This window comes from Hemitrygon akajei, chromosome 4, assembly GCF_048418815.1.
Source record: "Hemitrygon akajei chromosome 4, sHemAka1.3, whole genome shotgun sequence".
Lineage (NCBI taxonomy): Eukaryota > Metazoa > Chordata > Chondrichthyes > Myliobatiformes > Dasyatidae > Hemitrygon > Hemitrygon akajei.
Window position 1 is genome coordinate 155,215,658 of NC_133127.1, and position 19,999 is coordinate 155,235,656.

General features: G+C 40.5%; 1 protein-coding gene across 2 annotated transcripts in view; it reads right to left on the reverse strand.

Annotated features, from left to right (window-relative positions):
- LOC140726821 (paraspeckle component 1-like) overlaps positions 1 to 19,999 on the reverse strand; it is a 134,212-nt gene that overhangs the window by 96,886 nt on the left and 17,327 nt on the right. For both annotated transcript variants that reach the window (XR_012098736.1, XM_073043674.1), the window contains exons 2-5: positions 19,475 to 19,776; positions 9,659 to 9,754; positions 8,484 to 8,680; positions 1,709 to 1,793 (exon numbers count right to left, since the gene is read on the reverse strand). Coding sequence is in view for 1 of the 2 variants with exons in the window: in XM_073043674.1 (XP_072899775.1) it covers positions 1,709 to 1,793; positions 8,484 to 8,680; positions 9,659 to 9,754; positions 19,475 to 19,776 (680 nt within the window). In the remaining variant the exon portion in view is untranslated. The remainder of the gene's footprint in view (positions 1 to 1,708; positions 1,794 to 8,483; positions 8,681 to 9,658; positions 9,755 to 19,474; positions 19,777 to 19,999) is intronic.

A 19,999-nucleotide genomic window follows, 5' to 3' on the forward strand; every position in this document is an offset into this window, starting at 1 on the left:
ACATAGTTCGGCTATCTTCAGCTTCCTTTGAAAAGTATTTTTTTTAATTTATTGAGACAACACAGAGTAGGCCATCTAGCACTTCAAGCTGAGCCGCGCAGAGAATCCAGACTTAACGCTAGCCTAATCACGGGACAATTTACATTAACCAATTAACCTAACAACTTGCATGTCTTTGGACTGTGGGAGGAAACTGGAGCACCCAGAGGAAACCCATGCAGTCATGGGAAGAACAACTCCTTGCCGGGTGCAGCAGGTAATAAACCTGGGCCGCTGGTACTGTAAAGCATTGCGCTAACCACTATATAACACTATGCTGCCCAGAGTTATTGGTGAGCTTTCTTGATTATGTAGGATGTGTTCCGGCACAATGAGAGGTTGTGAGAGATGTGTACTCCCAAGACTTGCTACTTGCAGTTTCCACAGCTGTGCTGCGGGTTCTCCTGGAGTCGGTAACAATTCCTTCATCTTGTTCACATTGAGGAAGAGATTATTTGTCTTCCACTTCCTCTCTGTAGGCCATTTCATCATTATTGATAATAAGCCCACCACTGTCGTGTGATTGACAAACTTGACAATGTGATGACTTGGGTGCTTAGCCATGATTAGTCGTGTGTGAGCAGAGTGTACAGGAAAGGAGCAAGGACAGGGTGGTGGTGTGGGTACCCATGTTGAGCATGAAGGGAAGGGAGAAGTGGTTATACATCCTGACTGTCTGAGGTCTGTTTGTTAGGAAGATTAAAACCACATAGTGGTTCACATGTGAAAGGCACTGCAATGTGTATATAACTTCAATCTACATTTCGGCATTAAAGAATCAACTTCAAAGTTCAATCAAGCCAGCTTAATAATAGCTTACAGCAAATTAGTACCTTCAGGTGGGTAAAACAAAACAAAAATTAGAAATGAAGATAATAAATTTAGTGATCTGCTAAAAATGCAGTTTAAACATGACAACCTTTTCTGCAGTATGTAGGTGTAAACCTGTCTGCTATACTAATAAAGGCTTTTGTATAGGATGTTGTGGTGATGTCTATATTTTGACGGAAGTCTTCTGATACCTGATATCTGTGAGGGGAAGAAATGTAAATGAAAGTGTATCTGGAAATTGAAAGTTTTGTTATGTTGAGCAAAAAAATTTTTTTAAAACATGCAGTTTAAAATCATTGCTTCCAATTCTTTCTGTAATTGTGGAAAATAGTGTGAGCAAGAAAATAAAGCTGTTTCCATTTTTGTTTGTGCACTAGAATTAATTATTTATTCCAGCTGTATGCTAAATCAAAACATTGATTTCTGCAACAATTAATAAATTTATTAATCTGGACCAAGCCTAGTTTGTTTGTTTGACAAGACAATCAAGAGGTTAGTATCGAGTAAAATAACAAGTCACAAATCAACCATGATTGGAAAGAGTGATGAAAAAGGTTTGATAAAATTAAGGATCTGTCTCCAATTCCATGGCCCTACAGCCAGACACACTCCATCCATATTTAAACAAAACTTATTTAGCTTGCTTGCAGGGCACAATATTAATTTCATTTAGGACAACCCACAATTTATTTAATAAAATGAAGTGAATTTGCATCGAATATTTTAAGAATGTGTGGAAACAGCCTGGGTGAGGGTATAAAGATCATGATTTTGTAATTTATTTTAACATTTCATAAGGTGGTCCTATACCATCTTATCATGGGTTGAACGGACATACCTCATTTCAATTTGTTTTCTTTTCTGCAGCTCTTGATTTCTCATTTCTTCCAAACGCCTTAACTCCTCCTGGCGCCTCAACAAATCTAAAAAGAAATACTTCCAATTTAGAACTCAGTCACTTTTAAGATACTCAGTGTCAGCTATTGGTCAAGAAGCAATTTCTTCTTGAGTACAGCATAATTCCTATACAAATGAAAATAGGTATTTGCCAGCCTGCTACATGAAATTATTAACACACTTACCACATGACATATATAATCTATGACACAAATCATTCTGGCCCTGCTTTGGCATGCAGCAAATCACCAATGCTCAGTGCTCCTATAACCAGAGTTACCTGTAAGACCATCTAAAGATCCCACTGTGGTTGCAGTTAGCTGACAATCTTCATGACAAGAAGATAGTAGCCAATCAATTAAAACTGGATTTTAAAAAATAAATCAACAGCATGTTATAATTTGCCTCCAGGCTGAATATACTACCAGAATATAAAATATCTGCAAATGTTGCAAACATTCAAAAAACATTCAGAAATAACACTGGGCAGCAAATTTATTTTGGAAGCATTGCTTCCTCAATTTTTTTTTTGTTTTTACAACAGACCAGTTGAAGTTGAACACAAATATAATTTCAGACTACTTATATAACAGAGGAACTTGGAAACAAGAAATTAACTTTTATTGAATATAATGAGTTTAATTGCATAATGCTGCTGCTGTTTTGCAATAGTTCAACTAAGCTAAAATGCTTTGTTCATGGTTTTTGTTTGTACTCAGTGTTTGAAGCTCCTTGCTTTAAGTAGCCAACAATAATCAACCAGTGTCACTGACAGCAGGAAGACATGCAGGGAAGAAATCTAATTGGAAATGCAGAAAATAAATCTTCAATGACATGTTGCACTTCATGGTTTTGTATGTATGAAGCATGTTGTCTGTGGGTAGTCTGGTGCTCTGCTGTAGTGAATAAAATTTTCAACAACATCCTTGAATGCCTTGCATGTAATTTTCTCTGATCCCACTCGAAGTCTTCCAGTCACTGATCACCCATTTGATATGTGGACCAACTAAAATACCTTCCTTAATCTTGGCCTCAGTTCTTCTGGGAAATATCTGTCTCAAATGTTGAAATCCTTCACCTTCCTTGATCACTGCTTCCACAAAATTTTTCATAAGTTCTAGTTTTATATAAAGAGGGGTCTACAAGTGGATTATGTGCCACACTTTTCTGCCCTGGAACCAACTGCTTACGGAGTAATCAATCCTTTTTAATATAATGAGATTCTTTACTATGGCTATCCCATTCAAAAATGAATCGACAGTACTTTGTGTGTCCAAGCTGTATTCCTAGTAACAGCACTAGTACTGTCAGATCACTACAGATGTTCCAGTTGCAGTTGCTCTACTGTATGTATTTCAACAAGACTTCCAAATTTCAATAGTTTTCATTCATGTGTACTACAGCTGATTGACATTGAAGGGTGGACATTGTCATTCTGTAGCATCACAGCTTTCAGGCTTCGCACTGAAGAATCAATAAAGAAGTCATACCATAAAGAAGGCAAACCAAAGCACACCCAGGCATGCCTGAACAAGACAGAAATTTTTTCCACTTACATTGTGTGCAACAGTGTTATTTCTTCAGCGGTTTCAACGGGGCATGACTGCGCAAGCACATGGATGTCAGACAGTGAGAACAGCGAGAAGAGTTTAAAAGCAAGAAGAGTTCAAAAAGTGACGGTTATTTCTTCAGCAATTTGAATGGGACACGACCGTGCAAGCATGAGACGTCAGCCACTGAGAACAGCAAGAAGAGCTTAAAAAGACAGATTTATACAGCAGGTGTTGGAGTAGAGGGAGATAGAGTAGAATGGCTTTGGCGATAACGGGTTGAGGTGAGGCAGGTCATCTGTATAGATTACAGACAGGAATTATGTGTGTGCGACCGGTGTTCTGTGCTCGGTGTCAGATGTGGGAAGTCCGAGAGGCTCCCAGCCTCCCGCATGGCCACATCTGCACCAGAAGTGTCAAGCTGCAGCTCCTAAGGGACCACATTAGGGAACTGGACATGCAGCTCGATGACCTACCTCTGATCAGGGAGAGCGAGGAGGTGATAGAGAGGTAGTCACTCTGGGGCTTGGGGAGACAGATAAGTGGGTAATAGTCAGGAGAGGGAAGGACAAACGGCAGATGCTGGAGAGTACCCCAGTGGCTATCTCCCTTAACAATAAGTACTCCTGTTTGAGTACTGTTGGGGGAGACGCCCTACCTGGGGTAAGCAACAGCGGTCATGCCTCTGGCACAGAGTCTGGCCCTGTGGTTCAGAAAGGTAGGAAAAGGAAGAGGATGGCAGCAGTGACGGTGGACTCTATAGTTAGGGGGTCAGACAGTCAATTCTGTGGATGCAGGAAAGAAACTTGGATGGTAGCTTGCCTCCCAGGAGCCAGGATCTGGGACATTTCCGACTGCGTCCAGGATATCATGAAGTCGGAAGCAGAAAAGCCAGAGGTCGTGGTACATATTGGTACCAACGACATAGGTAGGAAAAGGTAGGAGGTCCTGAAAACAGACTACAGGAAGTTAGGAAGGAAGTTGAGAAGCAGGATCTTAAAAATCTCCGGATTACTGCCTGTGCCACGTGGCAATGAGTATAGAAATAGAATGAGGTGGAGGATAAATGCATGGCTGAGGGATTGGAGCAGGGGGCAGGGATTCAGATTTCTGGATCATTGGGACCTCTTTTGGGGCAGGTGTGACCTGTACAAAAAGGACAGGCTGCACTTGAATCCCAGGGGGACCAATATCCTGGCGAGGAGGTTTGCTAAGGCTTTTGGTAGAGTTTAAACCAGAATTGCTGGGGGGGGGATATTTGCATGGGGTTCTGCATAGGTATGTTCTAATGAGACAGGGAAAGGATGGTAGGGTACAGGAACCGTGGTGTACAAAAGCTGTTGTAAATCTAGTCAAGAAGAAAAGAAGAGCTTACGAAAGCTGCAAAAAACTAGGTAATGACAGAGATCTAGAAGATTATAAGGCTAGCAGGAAGGAGCTTAAGAATGAAATTAGGAGAGCCAGAAGGGGCCATGCCTTGGTGGGCAGGAGTAAGAAAAATCCCAAGGCATTCTACAAGTATGTGAAGAGCAAGAGGATAAGACGTGAGAGAATAGGACCAACCAAGTGTGACAGTGGAAAAGTGTGAATGGAACCGGAGGAGATAGCAGAGGTACTTAATGTATACATTGCTTCAGTATTCACTACGGAAAAGGATCTTGGCGATTGTAGGGATGACTTGCAGCGGACTGAAAAGCTTGAGCATATAGATATTAAGGAAGAGGATGTGCTGGAGCTTTTGGAAAGTTGGTTAAATCACCAGGACAGGACAAGATGTACCCCAGGCTACTGTGGGAAGTGAGGGAAGAGATTGCTGAGCCTTTGGTGATGATCTTTGCATCATCAATGAGGATGGGAGAGGTTCCAGAAGATTGGAGTGTTCCCTTATTTTTCCCTTATTCAAGGAAGGGAGTAGAGATAGCCCAGGAAATTAAAGGCCAGTGAGTCTTACTTCAGTGGTTGGTAAGTTGATGGAGAAGATCCTGGGAGGCAGGAGTTATGAACATTTGGAGAGGCATAATATGATTAGGAATAGTCAGCATGGCTTTGGCAAAAGCAGGTTGTGCCTTAAGAGCCTGATTGAATTCTTTGAGAATGTGACTAAACACGTTGATGAAGGTAGAGCTGTAGATGTAGTGCATATGGATTTCAGCAAGGCATTTGACAAGGTACCCAATGCAAGGCTTATTGAGAAAGTGAGGAGGCATGGAATCCAAGGGGACATTGCTTTATCGATCCAGAACTGGCTTGCCCACAGAGGGCAAAGAGTGGTTGTAGATGGGTCATATTCTGCATGGAGGTCAGTGACCAGTGGTGTGCCTCAGGAATCTGTTCTGGGAGACCTGAGGAAGTAGAGGGATGGGTTAGTAAATTTTCAGATAACACAAAGGTTGGGGGTGTTATGGATAGTGTGAAGGGCTGTCAGAGGTTACAGCGGGACATTGAGAGGATGCAAAACTGGGCTGAGAAGTGGCAGATGGAGTTCAACCCAGATAAGTGTGAGGCGGTTCATTTTGGTAGGCCAAACATGATGGCAGAAAATGGCATTAATGGTAAGACTCTTGACAGTGTGGAAGATCAGAGGGATCTTGGGGTCTTAGTCCAAAGGACACTCAAAGCTGCTACACAGGTTGACTCTGTGGTTAAGAAGGTATATGTTGCTTTGGCCTTCATCAACCGTGGGATTGAGTTTAAGAGCCGAGAGGTAATGTTGCAGTTATGTAGGACCCTGGTCAGACCCCACTTGGAGTACTTTACTCAATTCTGGTCGGCTCACTACAGGAAAGATGTGAAAACCATAGAAAGGGTACAGAGGAGATTTACAAGGATGTTGCCTGGATTGAGGAGCATGCCTTATGAGAATAGGTTGAGTGAACTCAGCCTTTTCTCCTTGGAGCGACGGAGGATGAGAGGTGACCAGATAGAGGTGTACAAGATAATGAGAGGCATCGATCGTGTGGATAGTCAGAGGCTTTTTACCAGGGCTGAAATGGCTAGCATGAGAGGATATATTTTTAAGGTGCTTAGGTACAGAGGAGATGTCAGGGGTAAGTTTTTAAAAAAAAAAAACACAGAGAGTGGTGAGCGCGTGGAATGGGCTGCCTGCGGTGGCGGTGGAGGCTGAAATGATAGGGTCTCTTAAGAGACTCCTGGATAGGTACATGGAGCTTAGAAAAATAGAGGGCTATGAGTACGCCTAGGTAGTTCTAAGGTAAGGACATGTTTGGCACAGCTTTGTGGGCCAAAGGGCCTGTATTGTGCTGTAGGTTTTCTATGTTTCTAACATTTTAATTGACTTGAATTATGAATTTAAATAACAAATATAGACAATTCCAAAAATGGTGCATGATAGGGAAATTTCACGGTGATTTTCATGATCATTCAGGAAGCAAAACCTTTGTTGTCCAGTGTAGTTACTGATCTCTACTTATACTGACCACAAAATAGCGTATGTGTTATCCCACAATTAAGTAATCTTTCCTGGGTTGAAATCAAAATTTGTTACCCTCCTTATGAAAATCTAAAATGTCATGTACACAGTTTTAAAATCAATCAAAAAATGCAAATGACAAGAAGTTTCCCTCATTTTCTACTGTCTAGCCATTGAAAGGGATGAAGCTACTGAATCCACAATGGCCTAATCTGGCATGAGATTCAGCACCTGGGGTTCACCAAAGAGTGCTGGGAAATGCAACCAGCTAGCTCCCCAGTACCATGAGAAATCAACTCAGAAAGAGAGCTGCAAAGTCCTTTTGAGATTAACACTTCCCTGTTTATAACAAGTGCTGTTAAAAGCATTTTGGATGGTTACAGCAGTTATGGTCAATAAACCAGAATTGTCAATAATCAAACCCACCACAAAATATCCCAAAAGTTAACAGCCACACTGCAACATAGTTTGCTAATTATAAAGCAAAAAATTGAGCAAAAAAGGCATGGATCTGACAGGAAAAGAAAAGTTCCAACAGATTCTACAGGTATGAGTAAAAGGGTGGCTAGGGAGAGGAGTGGTGCCTCCAAGGATCAGCATGGTCATGTATGTATGCAGTCACACAAGTTGGATGAGATTTTTAATAAATATTTCTCATCAAGTTTTTACTGTAGAGAACACAGTGAAAGCTAAGAAAATAAAGCAAACAGGAGTTGTGATTGTTTTGGACCATACCCAAATTACCAAAGGCATTGACAGTCTTAAAGTCATGGGGTCTAACCATGTGCTTCTTTGGTGCGAGCCGGAAGCTAAAGAAGTGCGAAGGGCCTTGTAGAGATATTTTTATCATCTTTAGCCACATGTGAAGCTGTGGAAGAATGGAGGGTGGCTAATATTACTCTTACTTAAAGGCTGCAAAGTCAAGCCAGAGCACTAGAAGCTGGCGAGCTTGACATCTATGGTGGGCAAGTTATTGTAGGGAATTCTGAGGAACAAGCAAGTGAATGATAGGGTCTGGACAGCATTGTAAAACAGAGGATCAAGGAGTACTGTACGTATGTATAATTCACAGACAGGCAGGGTGATGAAGGCCCTATTTGGCATCCTGGACGTCCAAAGACAATAAGTATAATGATGGTACGTTACGTTGTAGTTGCTCAAGACAATGGTGAGACTGCACCTGGAGTATTGCATACAGCTTTTGTTACCTTATTACAGGGAAGATGTCATTAAGCAGCAAAGAGTGAAAAGTATGGATAAGAATGTTGCCAAGGCACAAGAGCCTGAGTTACAGGGAGAAGTTGGGGAGGATGACATTTTTTATTAGAGCATAAGAAACTGAGATACCAACTAAGCCCACATATACTTCCAAAGCATCTGTAAGAAGGACCTTAAGAATCTGGACCTCAATTTGGGCAATTGGACTTCAAAAATAACATGTGCAAGGGAGGAGACCACGCAAAGATTTATTTGTGTGCTGTTCCTTCTTCGTGCACTTCTAATAGCAGCACGTGCAAATAGAAGTCTAGAGTGGACCTCCATGAACACGGAAGATTCTGGTTGTCAGCAGACTGAGGCTAATACAAATTCATACTCTCAAGCCCAAGGAAACATCTAACAGTAACATTTAAAAATGACTGAGATGATTCAATAGATTATCAAATCAGATTTCAATCTTTCCAGTACTTCTATATGATAAGTGTTAATGATTTTATGGATGAAGACCAGTAACTTGCCTTGTCTCATAAGCATAAGCTGATGTTCATGACGAGCAGCTTCCATTTCTGCCTCCAATTTTTGTTTTGCTTCTCGTATATTTCTGTCAACTTGCTCCCGTTGTTGTTTTTCCATTTCATCAAGAGCTTTCCAGCGAGATGCATATTCGAACTCAAATGTCCCAGGTTGAGCAAAACGTGGTGGCTGCTCCCGTTCCCTAGTTAAATTAGAACAGAGTGAGCATAAGTTACTCTACCACTGACAAATCTTTTGCAAATTTTTGAGGAACTAACACACAGAATGAACAATGAGAGTCAGTGGTATGGTTTACTTTGATTTTCAGAAGGCCTTTGCCAAGATGTCACACACAGGGCTGTAAAACAAGATAGGAGCCCACAGTATTATAAGAAAGGTACTAGCATGAATAGCAATTAGCCAACAGGCAGAAGACTAACAGTAGGAATAAAGCAGGTCTTCTCTGATTGGCTGCCAGTGACTAGTTGATTAGCTGCCAGTGACTAGTGGGGTTATATAGGGATTGGTGTTGGGTCTGCTACTTTTTACGTTATGTGTTAATAATCTGGATGACAGAATTAATAGTTTTATGACCAAGTTTGTGGATGATACAGTCATAAATGGAGAGGCAGAATGCTGAAGAAAAATAAAAGCATGGTGAAAAAAGTTGTGTGAACATGCTTATTAAAATAATCTTTTCAGCTTTGAAATCCAGGTCAATTTTCAGATTAACCAAATAACCGATTTAGTTCAAGGGGATAAGATTAGGTGTTGCAAAGGTTTAAGTGTTCTTACTAGGTTGAGATTGGATCTATGATAGAAGACTTTCATATTCACAGCAACGTGAAAAGGAATCCTTGGTAGGTACTTAAAATTAATCAAAAATATCACAATTCCATTGCGTGCATTGGTCAAGATTTCCAGCATCTGCAAAATCTTGTGACGTGATCCCAGTATCATGTTTAAACATATGCTGTCCCAATCCCAAACTGAAAATTAGAAGCTATCTAACATAATAGAAATGCCATATACAATTTGCAAGATGGAAAAACCAAGTCAAAAACCCAATATTGGGGATCAAAATAAACTCCAGCAAAAGCACACAGCTCAAACCAGATAATGCAACATTTTTGGATTTAGTTTGCAATGCTAATCATGAAACAAAACAAGAAACATTTACTTATGGTATTGTGTGTTCTTTTGCAGCAATTTCTCAGGAAATCCATCTTCATCATCACACTGCTCCATGGGCTCCACAATAACAGGATGTGGGGAACTGTAAAGTACAGGCACTTTGCATTTATACCAGGAAAAAAAGCATTGTTCAAAACTTTCCAAACCATTTGAAATGTTCTCATTTACACTTAGTGATCCTAAACAAACTGCATAAAACACTGCATGTTTAGAGGAGTTTTGCAATTCTTTCAAGCAGCTACACTTTTGCATCAACCAACATGAACTGCATATCTGTAAAGCCTGGAAATAAATACACATTACTATGACAATTGGACATTCAAAACATTGTTTTAATATTTCAAATTTCTTTTGACTAAACACTGTAAAGGAATGGTGGAGCACTCCATATGAGCAGAATGAGGCCATTCAGCCTATGTCTTATAGTTTAAAAGTAACAGTTGAACTACCCAGGCTGTGCTCTTTTCTCACTGCTGCCATCAGGTAGAAGGTACAAATGCTTCAGGACTCACACCACCAGGTTCAAGAAGTTACTACCACTCAACCATCAGGCTCTTCACTAAAAGCGGTTAACTACACTCATTTAAGGCCTCTTATTTTGTTATTTCATGCTCATTATTTATTTATATCTGCATTTGTAGTTTGTTGTCTATTGATTCTGTTTACAATCACTGTTCTATAGATTTGCTAAGTATGCCCACAGAAAAAGAATCTCAGGGTTGTATGTGGTGACATTTATGTACCCTGATAAATTTTACTTTGAACTTTGAATACTAATTGATCGTGTGGATAGCCAGAGGCTTTTTCCTCAGGGCTGAAATGGCCAACATGAGGGGACATAGTTATAAAGGTGCTAAGAACTAGGTACAAGGGGATGACAGTATTTTTTGGGACTGCCCTGTTATCAAAGACTATTGGAGGGGGATACACAATGCCCTACAAGACATCTTTAAATGTGAAATACCCTTAGAGAGTAAGACCATATATTTTGGGTATATACCTCAAGAATGATTGAAAAGAGATAAATATTTAATGAATATACTGTTGGTGGCTGGTAAAAAGACTCTTACTGGGAAATGGTTATCACAGGAGAGCCCAACTTTAAATGCATGGATGGAAATTACAATAGACATCTACAAAATGGAGAAGATAACAGCATCTGTTAATCATAAGCTGGAACAATTTGATTCATACTGGGAAAATGGTTTAACTAGATAATGCCTCATAGGCTTGATTTTATTCTCACAAATCAATGAATCTGTTGTTAAAAAAAGATCACTCCCTACTTGTACATAGTTTTTTTCCTTTTGCTTGTTTTTTCCTTCCACTCTTTTCTATAAGTGTATACCTCAGATAAATACTATGTGGAGATTTGTGACATATGATTATATGATATATATGGACAATGTCTGAAATACATCTTATGGAAATGTTTGTTTGATGACGAACTTCAATAAAAAAAATTACCAAAAAAAAACAAGGGGATGACAGAGGTAAGTTTTTCCAGAGAGTGATGGGTGCATGGAAAACACAGCCAGTGAAGGTGGTAAAAGGCAGATATGTAAGAGTCTCTTAAAAGACCCTATTGTAAGTATATGGAGCTTAGAAAAATAGAGAGCTACGCGGTAGGGAAATTCTAGGCAGCTTCTAGAGTAGGTTACATGGGTGGCACAACATTGTGGGTGAAGTGCCTGTAATGTGCTGTAGATTTTGATGTTTCTATGTCAATCTAACAGTTATGACCTAATTGTTACAGAACTCTCGGATTACGTACGTCTATTTTTAACAGATTTTAAAAGATTACATTATAAACAACTATCTGCAAACATGACATTTTTTGACTGATCAATTTCTCATTTTGTTGGAAGGCCTATGGGGAATAATAATTGGTTTATTGTGAGATGAATTTGTCCATAGTTGACCTCAGTAACAGCAATGATCAAATGATGGATTGAATCTTACAGTGCAGAAAATAGGTCAATCAGCCCACCAGACCTATCTGGAAGTGATTTTTTTTTTAAAACACATGCTGCCTATCAACTATTCTCTAATCTTCATTCATTCATTATGTGATATGAGTGAACAAGGTCTTAACCATTATTGTTCTTGGCAAATTATTCGACAGAAGTGGCTTGCCATTGCCTTCTGGGCAGCGTCTTTACAAGACGAGTGACCCCAGCTATTATCAATACTCTTCAGAAATTGTCTGTGTGCATTAGTGTTCTCATAACCAGGACTTGTGATAAGCAGCAGTTACTCATACAACCATCTACCACCTGCTCCCATGGTTTCAATGTGACCCTGATCGGGGATCTAAGCAGGAGCTACACCTTACTAAATGGGGGAAGTGCAGGCTAGCAGAGGGAAAGAACACCTTACACCCTTGGTAGAGATGTATCTTCACTCTGCCACCCATATCTAATCTTGGCCACCTAAAATTTGCATTTTCCCTTAAACTAAACCAAAGCCAGTTGTTGAAACTATAATATTCTATTTATTACATATCCAGTTGGCTTCAAGCTGCAGAACGAACTTTTCCCAAATATTAAAAAAAAACTCGTTTAGTGCTTGTTTTCCTCAAATTTAAAATGACACAATAGGACGTCACTTGGCTCATCAAATCGCATATTTGTGCCCAACAGACTAACTTTAAAAAAAAAATTCAGTCCCGTTTCCTCCATTTCCCTGTACCCTGGTCTAGGTTTAGTCCTGACCTACAGTGCTGTCTGTGGGGTACTTGCATTTTCTGTAGCCATATGACCATAAGACATAGGATGTAGAAAAGTCTGCAGTATGCTCTAGTTTCCTCCCACATCCCAGACTTGTTGGTAGGCTGTTTAGCTATTAAAAGTTAATGGCAAAAGGAATCAAATGGGATATTATGTATCTGAAAAAGAGAACAAGTAGCAGGTCAAGGAAATGGGATTGCTCTTTTGGGGGTTGGCTAGGATCTAATAGGTTGAATAGCCTTGTTCTACAGCAGAATATTCAAACATTAATAATAAATTTTCAAGTGTTTGCAATAATATAACCCACTTTTTAGAGAGTGAAAGCTCAATCTAGAAATCACTTTTTAACCATTAAAAAATGTTTGCAACAATTGGCAATTGAAACCTCAGACAGGCACAAAGATACTGATTCAATTTGACTAACAGCTGCTCTGAAACAACAACCATCATCTTGTATCATTCAAAAAGAAACCGCAACCTACTGAGGCAATGGAAAATTGACACAAAAGACTGGTAGACATAGATCTTTAATGTTTGTAGCATATTATCCACAAAGTGCAAGTTGTGAATGATGTGGATGTTGTACAGAATGAACAAAAGTACTAAGCAGATGAATAGAGGACCAGAATTAAAGGATGTTTGATGTTGATCCAGAAAAAAAATCAAAATCATTATAATATTTTAAAAAATGTGACGGAATAATAGATTGAAAAGTGTGAAGAGATGGGTGGATTGAATATTTAAAGAAGTGCGTAAACCTATATGTTTACTCTGCAAGCGAAGCAGCAAGTACCAGAAAAAGAGATTAGCTTTACTTGTTGTCAAATCATACAGGGAAATACATAATTTACATCAAAGACCAACTCATCCAAGGATGTGCTGGAGTCAGCCCGCAAGCGTTGCCATACATCCAGCATCAACATAGCATGCTCACAACTTACTATCCGTATCTCACAAGTTCTTTGGAATGGGAGAGGAAATCTGAACGCATGGATGAAACCCACAAGATACCAGGCAGCATAAAATTTTCCAGAAGAGCTGAAACAAATCACCACTGTCCATAACAGAACAGGCTGAGCCTGAAATTCTCTGAAGCCTCTTGCAATCCTGTGCACTGGAGTCTTCATAACAGGCTGTGATGCAAACAGTCAGAATGCTCTCCACTGTACACCAATAGAAATTTTCAAGATGCTCGTATGACATAACCAAATCTTCTTAAAATATTGACAAAAATAGAGCCAATGGCAAGCCTTCTTCATGACCGCATCAATACGTTGACACCTTGAACTGATGTTCGTTTTTCTAACTGCCCCTCCAATTTCTTGTGTTGATGTTGAGTGCACTCAGCCAGCTCATTTAACTCACTCCTGTATACCTTCTCCTCTTCAACTGAAATCTCATGAACAGTGATGTCATCCCACTTCAGCTGTGCTTAGCCACACAGCCATAAGTATAAAGAGACTACAGCAGTGGTGGACTTAGTACAAATCCATGAGGTGCACCTGTATTGATTGCCAGTGAGATGTTATTACCAATCCATACTGACTGTGGTCTCCTGAAAAGGAAGTAAACCAGTTGCAGAGGGAGATGTACAGTTTGAAATTTGGAAGCTTAGTTATTATTACTACAGGAATGGTGGTGCTCAATGCCAAGCTGTAAATCAATAAGTAGTGCCTTGAGGCATGTTTTGTTGTTGTCTCAGTGTTCCAAAGCAAAATGGTGAACTTACTCCAGAGAGTGCTTCCGCTTTAGACCTTATGCAGCAGTAGGTGAAATTGCAGCAGGTCCAGGTCCTTGTCCTTGTGCAGACACGAGTTAATCTCAGTGATAGCCAACCTCCCAAATCAATTCATTATGATTCATGTGAGTACTGCTGGGCAATAATCATTGCTGACTTTTTGAAGGAGGTGGTGACTTCAAACTGCAACAGTGAGAAGTTAAAGATATTCTGGAACACTCGGCCATTTGATAGCACAGGTTTTCAGTCTGCAGCCTGATGTCTTAAACGTCTTATGAATGTGCCCCTCTCGAGAGATGTTCAAATGAGAATTAGGTTTATTATCAGAGGTGGAGCTTAGGAGGGATAATGGCACCTAATGGCAACTCCTTTGCTTGCATCTTCGGAAACAGCTCTACTTTCACCTTTAATATCTTTATTTTTCCCTTTCAGGGTTCTTTTGAAGACCCTGACCTGGAGTTACATACAGGCTTTGGTTCTTTGCGGGAATTGCACCTGTTCTCAGGGTTCCACAACTGGCCGTTATTCAACATGCCAAGGGTTGGCCTGAGAATCTTGATCGTGTTCCGAAGCCTAAGATCTTGGGGCTCTGGAGATGGGCGGATCAAGGGTCGGTGTCAAGGCAGGAGACTCGTGTCGTCGGGGAGGCCAGAAAATCTTCTGCTGTGGGCCCGAAGACCCAAGGTCTTTGCGATCTTCGTACACAAAGCTCAAAGCCCCCCCCCGATGAAACGGACTTTTAACATTGTAAACCAGCGGGCTGTTGTTAAGTCCCCTGCTCACTGTAAAAATGGGGGACACCTCTCTCTCTCTCGCCAGGGAGAGAGAGAACCTGTGGTTTGTCAAATGTTGGATGAAAAGCGAAGCCTTTGGGGTAACTTTGGTCCTTGTCTTTGCTATTGTTTAGTACATGCTTGGGCTCAGTGATGGTACCAATGTGCTTTTTCTAGCTAGTGGTGGAAGGAAGGATCATTGCTTGCTGCCGCTTATGCATGGGAGGGGTGAACTGTGGGGGGGGGGTCTTTGGGGTTCTCACATTTAACTGTCGTTCATTCTTTGGGACACCTCCATTTTCGTGGATGTTTGCAAAGAAAAAGCATTTCAAGATGTATATGATATACGTTTCTCTGACATTAAATTCGACCTCTGAACACATTGGGAAATCCGTTTTGCAATTGTAATTTAGTGCAAGACAAAATACAATGTTACAAAATAAATAGTGCAAAAGATGAATGAGGTAGCATTTAGGGACTGTTCAGAAATCTGGTGAGAGAGAGAAGAAACTAATCTTAAAACATTGAACATGGGTCTTCAGACTCCTGTAACTCTTACCTTATGGCAGTAAGGCAAAGATGCTTGGACATTGGCCTCTGAGAAAGATCACTGGAGATTGTGGGGATTTGCAGGGGTGAGGTGACCTTCCATAGATTATGCCTGGGCTTCTTGTGGGATTCTGGAATACAGTCTAATCTACAAACAGATCTAGCCCTAAGCAGACTACAAATCTCCTGGTTTGTCCAGAGCTTCAGGTTAGGAAACTCAGCATGTTCTCTGAGTCACACATTCATCCATGCAATTCTTGATCACACCAGTAATGACCCTGACATATTGATTCAAATCCAAATATGTATCCCTGAATATATTTCAGTCTATTGAATCAATGCCACTCCATAAAAGCTCTTTTACCTCCCTTGTCCATAACAATGCAGTCCTCACCACTGGTGCTGCAGTCCTCCGTCTCTACCTATGTGCCAAGAGTAGAAGTACAGCCAGGTGACTGGACTTGCCAAAGTGCAGATGTGGAATGGTTCTTGATGGTAATGGAACAATGATCAAGTGAGTTGGCTCCTCTGGTTCTGCTAGTACCTCATGGTACTAGTTGATCAGAGACTTTAAACTAGGCTGGTGCAAGTTCCCTGTGATGATCGGGAATGTATCAGAGTACGCCATCTCAGGATGGATGATCATGGTGCTCAGTTCCTCCATTGCCAACTTGACAATTGCAAAGGCTGGAAAGTACATCACTACCAGGATGACGGTGGAGAACTTTCAAGGCAGATAGAGCTCTAACTGTCAGATGTTCTGTGTCGGGATTGCAACAGAGAGAAAGTTGCCACGTCTGTACATCATAATCGAGTTTATCATGGAGTAAACGCCACCGCTGCCTTTAACCCAATGCTGCTGTCCAATCCATGCAGTGGATGGCAAAGCCCTCAGGTTGAAGCACTGTGTCTGAAGTCCTTAGGGTGAGCATTGTCTTTGTGAAGTGGAAAACATACCAATACCTGATGTCCCTCCAGTACTATTGTCCGACAACTTCAATTTTATTTTCCAAAGACATTAGACAGGATGATTGTAGGGAGGGGAGCCTTAGAGGCCTATGCTTGAGTTTTGTCCTCTCTTGCAGCTATGTTTTCTGATACAATGAAAATGCTCCTCTGAGCCTAGCCACTGCATTCTTTTCCTAGGTCGCCTCCATTCCCTAGTCAGCCAGGTCTTAAGATCATTAGTTCTTTGAAATAACTTGAAACAATGCTATTTACACGAGAGTCCGCAGCTGCAAATTTCAAATGTAACAGCTCCAAACCAATGTATCTAATGATTCCCTGGGTGATGCACGCAAAATGTCACTACATACTGTACAATGAGCATGTTAGATTCAAATAGCAACAAAAAATTGCCGTTCAGGAACTTTGAAACAGATGCAATCAAACTAACCAAAGACTGTACAGGTAGTCCCCAAGTTATGAACGTCCGACTTACGGACAACTCATACTTACTAACTGAGGAAGGAGAACACCGTCCGCCATTTTAAGTCATTGCCGTTGACAGTGTTGAGTGTGTAACTTTGTATTTGGTTTAAATTTTTCTTAGCAAGATTCATCCTGACCCCACACCGCCCCCCCCCCCACCACCCCCGTTCCAATTGGCTGGTGGCGTAGTGAGATCAGCGCTGGGCTTGAGAACAGCGGTTCCCCGAGTTTGATCCAGTGATAGACTGTTCCCATGCCGAGTTAACATCGATCCAGTGACTCCTGTACCATCCGTGCCGGGTTGATGTTGAGATCACAACTCGACCTCATAAAAAAAACACTGCCACCTCCAGTTTAAATTCCCACACGGAATATTGTGGAGGATCAAATACCCAAACCCAGCATAGCCCCCACTTGTCCCATTTAACCTGTTTCAGTGCGGTGGACTTTAGGACCCGGGGAATTCAGTGCGGTGGTCCTTAGGACCCAGTGGACCTCGGGAGCCGGCGCAGGTCGGGACCGGGACCCACTGCCCACAGTGTTTCTGTTCCGTTGATGGGAAGTGATCTCGATTGAAAATAAAGTGGAAATAATAAAGCGTTTGGAAAGAGGTGAAACGCCATTGGTCATTGGAAAAGCGTCAGGCTACAGTCCGTCAACGATTGGAACAATTTTAAAGGATAAAGTGAGAATAATGGAGCATGTGAAAGGCTCTGCCCCAATGAAAGCTACAATTTCTGTACTTCCTAAGAAGGTTGGCGTCATTCAATGTCTGTAGTGAGATGCTGAAGATGTTCTATAGGTCAGTTGTGGAGAGCGCCCTCTTCTTTGTGGTGGCGTGTTGGGGAGGAAGCATTAAGAAGAGGGACGCCTCACGTCTTAATAAGCTGGTAAGGAAGGCGGGCTCTGTCGTGGGCAAAGTACTGGAGAGTTTAACATCGGTAGCTGAACGAAGGGCGCTGAGTAGGCTACGGTCAATTATGGATAACTCTGAACATCCTCTATATAGCACCATCCAGAGACAGAGAAGCAGTTTCAGCGACAGGTTACTATCGATGCAATGCTCCTCAGACAGGATGAAGAGGTCAATACTCCCCAATGCCATTAGGCTTTACAATTCTACCGCCAGGACTTAAGAACTTTTTAAAAGCTATTATTAATGCTTTTTGAGATAGTGATTTAGATGCATATCATATTTTTTACTGAGTTAAGTATTGTATGTAATTAGTTTTGCTACAACAAGTGTATGGGACATTGGAAAAAAAGTTGAATTTCCCCATGGGGATGAATAAAGTATCTATCTATCTTATCTATTATTACTAGGCAACGCAGTGGTTTAATTATTGGAATACATACGTTTAAGTGTATTATATGCATAGAAAGGTAAAATATTTACTATATACTAAGACAAACATTTGACTGACACTAAATAATAATGGATGTACTTGTTCCGACTTACGTACAAATCTGACTTAAAGACTGACTCAGGAATGGAACTCGTTCGTAACCCGGGGACTGCTTGTATCCTGATTAGGTTAATGATCTGATAGATCAATTCAAATGCAAAGAAATGCAAGAAGCTACAGAGAATGGTGCACTCAGCTCAATACATCAGGGATACAGCCCTCCCTACCACTGGTAGCATTAACATGAAATGCTGCCTCAAGAAGGCAACATTACAGATCTCTACCATTGGAACCATACCATCTTATCATAGGTAGTATCATGCTGGAAGCACAGAATCCCAAATTCAACCATTTGGTTCTTGAACCAACCAGCACAATCCTAATCCCACTACCTCAGTAACACTATAACCACTTTGCATTACAATGAACTTTATTTTTTCTTCTAATTGTGCTCTTTTCTGTAAGAATGTGGTGTGTCAATAATGTATTTAACTTATGCTTTCTTGTTGCTATTGTGCATCTGGTTCATGCATCATTAAAATGGTGATCAAGAGAGATCTGCAACAATGTGCCAAGGAGGCTAAAAAAAGCCTTTGTTCCACTTTTTGAGTACCCTGATATGGTAATCACTAAGTATGTATACTTTCGTTGAATTGTTCTTAAAAATGCTGCAATACCAGTACAGTACAGGAAATGATATTGTTAAATGTTTAGGCATTTTGGCCCAAGATTGAGATTTAACATTGTAAAACCACAGTAAACACGGCTAATATAAAAATTTTCACTTAACTGTTCAACTTTGTGGTAATGCAAGCAATTAAACTGTTACAAGCTTTTACAAGAGAGTTGCTTACATATTTCAATATTTTTTAAACCTACATCTTTATCAATCAAAATAGAAATAAATGCTACTCAAGGAAAAGATGATTCACATGCTTTATAAGTCTCAATAGTTTAGAATCTTCTGCAAAATAGAGCAATTCCAACAATTTGTTTCAAACAGTATATGAATCATTTGAGGGCACTACAAGCTATTTAATACATTTATATATTTTAAAAATAGCAGATCATGCAACTTCAAGGAATTGAAAATATGTATACTTTTTCCACCCATGATTACCCTTAAGAATACAGGAAATGCAGCTACGAGATACCTGAAAATGAAAACAAACTTACGATGTCAATAAAAATGCTCCATCTGCACATCGTTCCAGTGCTTTACGAGCAGGAGGCTTTGCTGCAAATTCCACATAACCTTTCCCTGTAGGCTTTCCACGGTCATCAACAACAACTACTGCTCTTTCTACAGGTCCAAACTGAGAAAAAGCCTGTTCCAACAACTCATTAGAAACAACTGGAGAAAGATTCCGCACAGTCAAAGCCGCTCCATGAGTAGCAAAGCGAATACGTAGAGGTCGATTCCTCAGCATTGTACCATCAAGTTCAGCCTTTGCTATTTCAGCCAACGTCCTGGTTTCCTACATGAGAAAGCATGTTATCAATTGGAAATGCAAGTTAATTGTTATTTTATCAAAATTTCAGTTTAGGTGTGTTAAGACATTCTAGTCTCACCAAGTTAAATGAAGGTAATCCACAACAGGTTCATAACATTCTGCTTTAAAACTTGAATTATGCTTTCATAATTCCAATACTGCTTTGTTTATTCAAGGTCACCAAAAGTTTTAGGTCGATTTACTTTTT